The following is an 11435-nucleotide window of genomic DNA, read 5'->3' on the forward strand; positions in this document are numbered from 1 at the left end:
GAAGAACTTAACGTCGCGAGCGTCCCAAATTTTCCGCAGGATGATTAGTAGAATACAGTTTCACGGGCTCGGCTCCTCTACACTACGGTACTGTTATTCTTGTATGCAGTTAAAACCTGCCATCTATTCCAGTCGAACGGCTCTCTCTTCTCCTTTTGATTTCTGCTAATAATTGAAAACGAAGTGCTAGAATAATGGAGGGCAGATCTCCTATGCATGTAGACTTTTAGCTAGGAGGTGATACAACTTTTTTATTGGAAGATCATCTCTTAGCTAGGAGAAATCCAAGCGCAGACCAGATGGCGAAAGGAGAGGGGGACTACTCGTCGGTGGCAATTCCAACCCTTCTCTATCTCTCTCTCTCCCCCGTGCTTCCCACTTTTCAGCTCCCCGACCCCGACCCCAAAGATAGGCAGCTCGGGGCGATCGCGCCGCCAGCCGCAGGCGTCCTCCTCTCCTGTCCCCCTCCCCCTTCCCACCAGGCAAAGCCCAGGCAGCGACTGCGGCGATTGTCGGTAGGATTCCGGCGGTGACGGCGTGTGGCCCAGCGGAGAGACGGTGACCGTGTTTCGATGGCGACGGTCCTGGCTCGGCTGCCTCGCGACGGAGGCGCTCCTGCAGGCGTGACAGTTAGCTCTAGGCCGGCTAGGCCCCAGATGGGCTTGGGCGGGCCGGTGTTTCGCAGCAGGCATGCGCGACTGTGGGCTTGGCTGGTACCGAGGTGGTCCTAGCGGTGGCGGTCTAGGCTTCTGTAGCCGTGGTGGTCGGCACCCTTCTCCTACGTTGGTGTTCCTATCCTCTCGGCGGTGGTGGCTCAAGCCAATGGCTTTCATCTGCGCCATCCATCTCCATTCCCGCTTCGGCAGTCTTCTTGCCACAGTGCTTGGCCGGGGCGAAAGCCTTGCTTGGCGGAGGCTGAAGCTGAGCACGGTGATGCATGCGGGCATCCTTTCCTTCTTGAAGAATGTGCCCCGCTAGAAACACTGCGTCTACCTCATTCTTCAGATTACTCAGGCATGGATGCTGATCTACAAAAGCTTGAACCACAGAGCGCGGTCGCATTTCAGTCCAGTTCAGTTTCTCCTCACTTCGTCCATTCTGAAACAAGCAGAGCTTTCTAAGCCTACAATATGGCATGCAATCTACACTGATGATCCCTCAAAATAAATCCACCCATCACCGGCACATGACACTAGCCAGGCCAACAAAATGAAATGAAAACGCCTGCAGGCCCTTCTCCCAATCATGAGATCCTAACACACCACTTTACTCGAATCATTCGATGATGAGCTTCACAGAGGGTGGGAGTTTAGGGCCGATGGTCTCCCTTGCAGCGTTCCGCGCGTGATCCCTCGCCGCCTCATCACCAACATCGTCCCTGGCCCATTTACCCATTGCTTTACAAAGATGGTGATGTGGGTCGATCTTGAGAAGCAGCAAACCAGGGGCTGCACGCACCAGGCACGCCAAAAGCTCAATCAGCGGGGCTTGCGCAGCGAAACCTCCTACAAAAATTCCGCGGAGCTTCTTAAGATAGAAATCCACGGGCAAACTAACTTGGCCATTCTCCACATAATGGTGTTGTCCGCTGCGTGCCTGCATGCAAGAAGATCGAGCACATGATGTCCTATTGCAACAGATTCAGATGTCGACATATTCAAAAAAACAAAATCTCAATGTTCAAACTGTGACTTGACAAAAAAAAATTACAAATCATACTGGCAGTCACTAGCATAAGCTACAAGGTCCATCAAAGTTTAGGTACTCCCTCCGGTTCAAAATAATTGCTCAAAAATGGATGTATCTTGAAACGTTTTAATGTGTAGATACATCCATTTTAGGAAAAAAAAAATTGAACTGGAGGAAGTAGAAAATTTGGCACGTGAATCCTTAGTCAGAAGCCTACATAAATAGCTCTCTTAAAGTTTGAGGAGTTACATGGCTTTTTATTTGACATAAATGCTAGACTAGGTTGTTGATACCATTGGTGGTCAATTATTCTACAGTTATTTGAGATGAGATGCTAAGTGGTACTCCCTCCATTCATTAATTCTTGTTGCATATTTGGATGTATCTATTCACAAAATATGTCTAGATACATCCATATTTGCAACAACAATTATGGAACGGAGGGAGTACCATAAATTTATATATTTGAGAACTTCATTTCAACGTATGAAAACAGAAAATGGGTTATTTATCTGATGCACATAAAGAAAAAAAATCCAACAACTAAGAAACTTATGTTGAAAAAACAAAACGAATCACTAACGAAAATTCTACTCCCTCCGATCCGAATTAATTGGTTCCACTTTATCTAAATACGGACGTATCTAGTCAATGAATGCATCTAGGTACATTCGTATCTAGACAAAATGGAGTCACTTAATTTTGATCGGAGAGAGTAGTTTTTATGTGTTATTCCAAGCATGTCGTCTGAAGTACTTTCATCTATCGTAACCTTGTAAAGCAAGAGTATTACAAACAGAGGGCTTAAGACCATAATTCACTCAACTGTGTGGCACTCAAATTTCTCTACTCCCTCTGATTCATATTACTTTTGATGCTAATATAGATGTATCTAGACACATTTTAGATGCAGATACATCCATTTTAGCATCAAGTAATACGGCTCGGAGGAAGTACAACAAAAAATAAAATTGGAGAGCATTTAGGACGTACTTCTAGACGGAGTCTTCTAAGATAAGGAGTTGCTTCAAGGAGATAAGCTACTGCAAGAACATTATCCCAAGATGGCAGAATAAGCAAGTTGACAAACTTTAATAAAGCGAATTTCTTCGTGTATAGAATGAAACTGTGCTCCTGCAATAAGAAAATGAAACAGTTACAGTAATTGCTTACTACAACAGTTAAAGATGGCCGATCGAGCAATTTACAGAAACATAAACATAGATTTGAACCGTCATTACCTCACATGGTGAAAGAAATGTCAAGGTGACTTTCCTGATCATTTTTATGTCATTTAAATGCTCCGAAAGAGAACAATTTCGGTTCCAGAACTTTGTTACTATTGTCCTCATATTGGGAGTACTCGCATATTTGATGCGTACCTCGTGTCCAGCATACTCAAAGAATAGTAGACTGGTGGAATTGATCTCAATACTCACCAACTTCTTGCACTGATATATATCCAAATGTAACAGTGTTTCGATGGAAATCCTTATATTAACCAAATCATGGCACCTTCCCAGTCTCAAAGAGCGGAGAACATGGCAGCAAGAGAAAATGTTTTGGATATCAGAATCAGTTACTGTGACACACGTTAGATAAAGGCTTACGAGAGAGGAAAAGCTAATGGAATGCATCGATGGTCCGAGTATGCAGTTCGTCAGGGATAGCTTCCGCAAAGAGGATGCTTGTCCATCGCCGAAACAATGCAAAGGGAAGTTATAACGACTTTCAGTCACAGAATGCATAGAACAAGGTGTTGCATTTTTACACAAGTGAAGCTTCACACATTGTGCATCTGACTTCAATGCAAACTGGACCCATTTGTCAAGGTGGGAAGCATGGGTGGAGTTCAGATCAAAATGAACCTCAAAAACATGAACACCAGTTCCGTCATGGCGCAGCAACTGGTCATTTACTCTATCAATGAACTCGTCTGATCTCAAACTTCTAGAGTCTGCAGGATGGTTGCACTCAATGGAAGTGGTGCAACCTGAACTTTCCTCAGAAAAAGTATTGTAACCAAAAACAAGAACAGTGCTCTGTTCCCCCGTCCGTCTAGAAGCAGAACTAGCAAAGGTGGCATCTTGGATCGCAAGCGCTGAGAACAAGTTATCCAAAATATCATCCGGCGATCTGTTAATTAAATATCCAGCGGGTTCTTGGCATGATTTCCTCTTCCTATTCTTGCAAAAATCTCCTGAAAGAATAATGAAGTAGATTTCTCAGTTGAAATATCAAAGCAATACACATCCTCATAATAGCAACTCTGGGGTTCCTAAAAGAAGTATAATGTGAATTTCCCTGTACAAAGCACAAAGAGGGTATCAAGCCCAAAATATGCAAGTCTTGACCAGAGAAACATTGAAATAGTGGCAGCGCATCGATAGATCGTTTACTGTTCTTACTGAATCGTTTGATATTTAACGCCTACAAGAAAAAAGATCACTGCATCGAGTGGAATTAGCGCAACCTGAAGTTCCTTGAGAGAGGATGCTGTCAATCGTTAACGACGAGAAGATGTATTCCAGATCTTCATCGGCGTGTCTGCTAGTTAAATCTCGAGTGTTTCCTTCATGTAATCTCCTCTTCTTGTCCTCGCGACATTCTCCTGGGAAAAAAAGAGTAGTGTACATTGTTCCAGTTCAGAACGGATAACTGCATCAAGTGGTAATTAGCGCAACCTGAAGCTCCTTGAGAGAGGATGTCGTCAGTCGTTAACGAAGAGAACATATTTTCCAGATCATCATCCGGTAATCTGCTGCTTAATTCTCCATGGTGACCTTGTTGTAACCTCATCTCCTTGTCCTCGTGACAATCTCCTGGAAAAGAGTACATTGTGCATTGTTCCAGTTCAGAATGGGATATCATGCCCAACTGTTCAACGACACAATCAACATTACTTCTTTCTCTTTTCTTAAAACAAAAAATGTGTGTCATTTTGTATTAGAATAAGAGCGACAAGATGGTGGAACCCTAAGACTCACGCCCAAAAAGCCTGAAAAGCATCGAACACAAAGGTACTCTATCTATCTAAAACAGAAGGAAGAGGAACTGACAACCAAAGATTATTTTCCAACTCCCCTGCTTTCAGTCGACATAGTACTGAAGCATTGGCAGCACTGCAGCAGTTCAGAAGCACCCTGCCGACATCAATCTTCCTCTAGCAAAATCACCAATTCCAGACCCCAATCCCCCCAGCGGACAGCATTAATAACATGGAAAAATCACGTTTGGGTGTCGCTTTAATCCGTCTATAACAACTAAGGTACAAGTAGCAATCGAGGGCATTAGTAATCGAGATCAAGATGGAGAGAGAGAGACCTCCTTGCCCTTCGTAATTTGGCGGCGGCGGCGGTGGCGACGGCGGTAAGGCGGTACTCATGCCGCCACCAGCGAGGTTAGCCGCAGCGCGAAGGGAAGAAGGGCCGGAGATTCTGACGGGAAACGGAAAGGCGGCGGCACATGAACACTGCGGTGGGAGGAGGAATTTTAGGACTAGGATTTCTGACGGCCGAGGCCTTGTACTTTTTGAAACACACATGGTGTGGTCGACACGGATTCGGTGAAAAAATTCACAAATATATTATTAAAAATTTCGAAAAAAATTAAAACAATTTTGCATTTACATATTATATTGATACTTACTCATGCCAATTCCCAAGTGAAAAAATACAACTATACGTGTCCTACAGGAAAAAAAAAGAAAATTAAAATTTGTATTTCTTTGGACAGCAGATCCAATCATTATAGTGTTATTTGCACATTTTGGCATTTTTTTGTAGGTCACATATAATCGTATTTTCTCCTTAGAATTGGCACGAGTAAATATCAACATATTATGTACATGTAAAAATATTATTTCAATTTTATGAAATTTTTAAATAGCATTTTTTTTCAAGTTTTGAACAAATCGGATGCGCGCCTACACCCATGTTCCACAAGCTATTTCCGATGGTGTGTCACTCCTTTTTTTTCCTAGTGTAGCAGGGCGTAAATAAGTGACTCAACTTATCTCGATATAGATTTATCTATCCGCTGAAATATCTATATGTGCATCCATATCTGATAAAAGTCGAGTAACTTATTTTCAATTGGAGAGAATAAAGTTAAAAACATATTTTAAAGCATACGAACACACCTAAGTAAATTAGTCTTTATTTTCTTTATAACTGGATAATCCAATTTGCTGTATGTTTTCATTTCGAACGAGGCCTTCTAAAATAGACCTCATGCTGTTATATTTGACGATCTTTCTTCGTCGAACCATGTAAAATAATTTTTTACATGTATTTTACATTAAAATGTTATATGCACAATTACAGAGCGAGTATTCAGGTGTTTCAAATAACTAAGCAAGCGTTCATACTTTGTCAAATACCAATAAAAAAATGAGGTGATCAAAACTGAATTAGAAAAGGTGTAAATAAGATAGAATATCTCATAAAGAGGTGAAAATACTGTATGGTATTTTCTCTCTCTCTCTCTCTTGACTCTTCCAACTAGCCAATTATTCTAATGCTGTGTTTGGTTGCAATGAATTGGGTTCTGAATTGAATTGGCAATGGAAAACCAAATCAACCAATTCAATACCACAAATGTTGTTTGGATGCGCGTGGTATTCACATATAGAATCGAAGTTGCAATGGAATTCTAAAACTTGTTTGGATGTACAATGTGCGGAATTGAAAGTTTTTTGACTTTGAACAATATATATTGTGTAATCTGAATGAAAATAAACATGTATATCAGAATGTTTTAATATTATTTTTCACATAATCATGTTTCATTTCGAGATGAACAAAAAAATCAGAAAAATCAGAAAAAAGGATGTGACCGTGAGCCATGGCCCGTCTAGATCGGGAGGCAGCGAGTGATCGCGAGACCCGATTCGCGCGACCCGGGACGCGAGGTGGCCCGCAGCCGGCGCGACCTAGGGCGGAGGAGGCCCACGGCGGCGCGACGGAGGGAGGAGCTCGCCCGCGGCCGTCGCTCGTCGGGGCACGAGCACGTCGCGCCGCCCGCCGAGCAAATCGCGCCGCCGCCCCGCATCTAGGGTTTGACGGGGAGGGTGCGCCGACGGGGAATGGGACGGCGGGACGGAGGGAAGGCAGGGGCGGAAGGAGGCCGAGGCGGAGTGGGAAGGGAGGCGGCGGCGGTACCCGGCGGCGCCGCCGTGGTCGCCTTCTCCAGCGCGGGGACGGGAGCGAGACAAGCGAGAGCGATGGGGCGTTTCTCGGGAGAGGCAGGGGAGCGAGCGACGGGCTGTTTCCGAGCGAATACGGAGGTCCAGGGCTCTGAATTGGCGAACAGGTAAGTTGGCCGTGCGGGGGGAGGCGCTCTGAATTGGTTTCCAAATCCACACTTCAATACTGAGTACAACCAAACACTAGAATTGAGGTTTCCAATTCCAAAAAGCCAATTCAGAGGCCAATTCAGTGCAACCAAACAGGGCATAAGTTAAGTTGCTAAGATATCACCACTGGACGTGCCTGCTAGAAACACTGTCAATCTGCCTCCATTCTTGAGAGAGTACTCACGACATGGCTGCCTATGTGCAAAAGCTTGAACCAGGGCGTAGGTCGCAACATTGCCAAACTCGCATTGCATAGTTAAATTCAGTTTCTGTCGTCCACATACTGGACGAAGACCTGTTAGTATGGGAGTGTGTCAGTCCCATGTTTCTCCGCAATTCGTCAATCCTGAAGAAAACAAAGCTTTCTAAGTCTACTACGGCATCTGGCCTAGCAAGATGATCCCTCGAAATAAATCCAGCCATTGCCGGCACATGGCACTAGCCAGGCCGACAAAATGAAATGACAATGAATAATCATCATCCTGAACCTCTCCAAATTATAAGATCATAAGACACCACTCGGCTCAAATCATTTGATAACGAGCTTCGCAGACGGTGGAACTTTAAGGGCGATGGTCGCCATTGCAGCATTCCGTGCGTGATCCCTCGCTGCCTTGTCGCCAACATCCTCTCTGACCCATTTACCCATTCCTTTACAAATATGGTGATGTGTGTCGATCTGTACATACTTCAAGCGAGTGGCCACGCGCATCAGGAATGCCAAGAGCCCAATCAGCGGGGCTTGGGCAGTGAAACCACCTACAGTAACGGTACGGAGCTTGTCCAGAGAGATACCCTCGGGCCAACTAACCCCGAAATTGTCCAGATGATGGTGTTGTTTGCTGCATGCCTGCATACAAGGAAGATCCAACTGTAGTGAGTTCATGATGTCCTGATGCAACAGATCAAAACATCGAAATATTTCAAACGCTTTTTACTGTCACACTGCATACAACTTGACAAAAACAGTATATATATCCTCTGAAATAATTATACTGGCTAGCCATTACTCATTAGGATAAACTAAAAAGTCCATAAACAAGTGAATGATTTGATCTGTACATAGAATTTCCCATATCAGTTGAGATCATAAGTGATATCATGTAATTTGTATTTAATAGCTTCATTTCAGGACTAGAAAAAGAAGCACAGGTTATTTACAGTCCAATAGGGATCTGTAAGAAAGAAAACTGTCCCACAATTAGGAAATTTATGTTAACAAAGAAAAAGAATTACTAATGATAATTTGCTAGTATTTGATGTGTTATTACAAACACATCCAATGAAGCAATTTCATCTATCATAAGCAATTTCATCTATCATAATCTTGTACTGCACTTACAAATAAAGGAGTAGGAAGAAACTTCATTCTTTTATCTGTTATATGAAAAACATTTGCATTCCAATTTAAGATAAAAATAATGAACAGAATTTAGGACATACTTCTAGACGGAGTCTTTTAAGAGAAGGAGTTGCTTTAAGAAGATAAGTGACTGCAAGAGCATTATTCCAGGATGGCAAAATAAACAAGTTGACGAACTGTAAAACACTGAATTTCTTCAAGTACAGTATACATCTCGGCTCCTGCAGAAGAGCAAAAGAATATGTTACAGCTAACTTTCTCTATCTATCAATGCATCGAAACGCAAGTCTTTTGCGTTTTCGCGAAAATGATTAGAGACAGCTAACTGAGTGGTGATTAGAGAACAATTGGAACAAAAACATAGATCTGAATTATGTTAATGTACCTTAGATGGTGAAAGAAATGTCAAGGTGACTTTCTTGATCAGTTTCATGGCATTTAAATCCTTCGGGAGAGAACAATTTATGTCCCCAAGCTTAGTTACTATTTGCCTCATATTGGGAGTACTCGCATAATTGATGGATACCTCATGTCCATCATACTCAAAAAAGGCTAGGCTGGTGGCATGCATTTCAATACTCACCAACTTCTTGCAACGAAATATATCCAAATATAGCAGTATTTCATGGGAAATCCTTAAATTAACCAAATCATTGCAGTTTCCCAACCTCAAAAGACGGAGAATGGTGCAGCAAGAGCAAATGTTCTGGATATCAGAATCAGTTACCGTGACATGCTTTAGAAAAAGGCGAACAAGAGAGGAAAATCCATTGCAATGCAGCGGTGGCCTGAATATGCAATTTACCAGGCGTAGCTTCCGTATTGAGGATCGTTGTTCACCATCAAAACAATGCAAGGGAAAGTTATAACGACTTGAAATCACTATATCTTCCGAACAAGATATCCCTTTTTTACGCAAGTTAAGTACCACAGATTGTGCACCTGACTCTGACGCAAACTGGACCCATTTGTCAAGGTGGGCAGCATGAGTGGAGTTCAGATCAAAACGAACCTCAAACACTTCAACACCTGTTCCCTCATGGCAAAGCAACAGGTTGTTTACTCTTTCAATGAATTCCTCCGATGACAGACTCCTAGATTCTGGAGCACTGCAATCAGTGGAAGTGGTGCAATCTGAGTTGCCTACAGAAAGAATATTTTCATCAAGTACAAGAACAGAGGCATGTTTCCCCGATCTTATGGAAGCAGAACTAGCCAGTGCAGAATCTTTGATCAGGAGCGACGAGAACATGTTTTCCAAAAGATCATCCGATGCTCTGTTAACTAAATCTCCAGCGTTATCTTGGTTTGATTTCCTCTTCCTATCCTTGCGACAATCACCTGAAGACGATATATAATGTAATTTCTCATTTGAAACATCAAAGAGTACACTGCCTAATTAGAGCTAGACACCTAAAGGCGGTATATTGTAGAACTCGCGTAAAGCATCAAGAAAATCAAGCCTTAATTTACACAATTTGACCAGGCAACCATTGAAAGAGAAGTTAAAAGATGGCGCATCAACAAATCATTTACCTCTTAAAATGAATAGATGCGACACTGATTTCCTAAAAAAAGGATCACTGGGGCAAGTGGTAAGTATTTTAACCTGATTTTCCTTCATCAAAGATGTCATCGACTGTTAATGATGCGAGCATGTCTTCCAGATCTTCATCCAGTAATAATAACCTGCTACTTAATTCTCCAGTGTGTCCTTTGGGTAATCTTCTCTTCTTATCATCGCGGTAATCTCCTGGCAAAGAGAGTAGTACATTGTTTCAGTTCAGAACCGTCAACGAGATTATATGAGCCTAGTAACAGTTGGACAGTCAACTACCCCCACTATTGTTCGATAAAAACTGAAGCTTCATTTGTATACACTGTTAGTGAAATAGAAACCCATAAACACGCCTGCCGCCGGCATCAAATTCCCCAAGAAAAAACACCTATTTAAGATTCGAATCGGACCGCCCTAACATGGAACAGTCGGGTTTGGGTGGCTATGTATTCAAGTCGCTCCCCGAGGTAAGTTAGGAATTTATCTGTAAAAAAGGTACAGTAGCGATATGGGGCAGTAAAGGAGGGAGGGAAAGGAGAGACCTTCTTGGTAGTTCGGCGGCGGCCACGGCGATGTGCGGCTCATGCCGCCGGCGAGGTCGACTCGCCAGGGAGCCGCAGTCCTGGGAGAGTGGCAGATGGGAAGGGAAGAAGGGTTGGAGATTACAGTCGCAGAAACCAGAATCAGGGAAGCCAAACGGAAATAACCCGGCACACCGGAGAGGCAGAGCCGCAGAGATTGCCCAAGAAGGGGGTGAAATCTTTCTGTCGCACCCTGTTGGCCGGAACTCCGGAAGGAAGATTTGATATATGGAGATTGTTTCCTCGTGGTATCGGGTACGATTTTGTTTGCAATTCGGAAGTATTGGGTACGTTTCCGGATTTGTTTTCTCTAGTCGCCCCTTCTTCATGTGGCGGAACAAAATTGCAAACGTTTCGTAGTGTTTTGAACTAAAACCACGATAAAACAGATAATGTAACGGAGAGCGTATACAAATTGACGAATTTAGATATATTCCTTCCTATAAATGTTGCAACACTACTCGGCCAACCAGACCATCTGAGAGGGGCAAATGAATCCTGATCGCTGGTTTCACCTTGCACAGTGATTTTCCCATCCCACTTTCTACCTCAGCCGTTAGATGTGGTAGTTTCTTTTTTCACCCGCTGCTTCTCTACGTGGCTCGATGACAGCTGGGACCGAACGTCGTGCGGGTCTAGCGAACAGGGACAACAATGTGGTTTGTTTTGTGTCACCTTGCTTGGGCTTGCGGGGGGAAACCTAGATCGCGCACCCGAGCCACTCCCCAATCCGCCTCCTCTCATCCTCCCCAATCCCTGCCTCCTCTCCTCCTCCCCAATCAGCCGCCTGTTGGGCGACCTCTCTCCCCACTCCGGCCGATACGAGGCGGTGCGAGGAGGCGGGCTCGAATCCGTCCAGAAGAGGTGGAGGATCCTCCGGTTTTCGAG

At 43.7% G+C, this 11435-nt stretch overlaps 2 protein-coding genes across 2 annotated transcripts; both read right to left on the reverse strand.

The window, feature by feature from the left end:
• Positions 1–1061: 1061 nt before the first annotated feature.
• On the reverse strand, positions 1062–5044 carry LOC124700725. The gene is made up of 6 exons (XM_047232811.1): positions 5014–5044; positions 4374–4511; positions 4163–4300; positions 2931–3889; positions 2683–2823; positions 1062–1596 (listed from the first exon to the last, which is right to left on the reverse strand). The coding sequence occupies exons 2-6, from the start codon at positions 4486–4488 to the stop codon at positions 1276–1278; spliced, it is 1674 nt and encodes a 557-aa protein (XP_047088767.1). The 5' UTR covers positions 4489–4511; positions 5014–5044; the 3' UTR covers positions 1062–1275.
• Positions 5045–7267: 2223 nt separating this feature from the next.
• On the reverse strand, positions 7268–10797 carry LOC124700726. Its single transcript, XM_047232812.1, has 5 exons — positions 10509–10797; positions 10018–10161; positions 8794–9749; positions 8489–8629; positions 7268–7895 (listed from the first exon to the last, which is right to left on the reverse strand). Exons 1-5 carry the CDS (start codon positions 10549–10551, stop codon positions 7575–7577), a joined length of 1605 nt encoding a protein of 534 aa, XP_047088768.1. The 5' UTR covers positions 10552–10797; the 3' UTR covers positions 7268–7574.
• Between the last annotated feature and the right edge of the window lie 638 nt (positions 10798–11435).

The sequence above is a fragment of the Lolium rigidum genome, chromosome 3, assembly GCF_022539505.1.
Source record: "Lolium rigidum isolate FL_2022 chromosome 3, APGP_CSIRO_Lrig_0.1, whole genome shotgun sequence".
In the NCBI taxonomy this organism is placed as follows: domain Eukaryota; kingdom Viridiplantae; phylum Streptophyta; class Magnoliopsida; order Poales; family Poaceae; genus Lolium; species Lolium rigidum.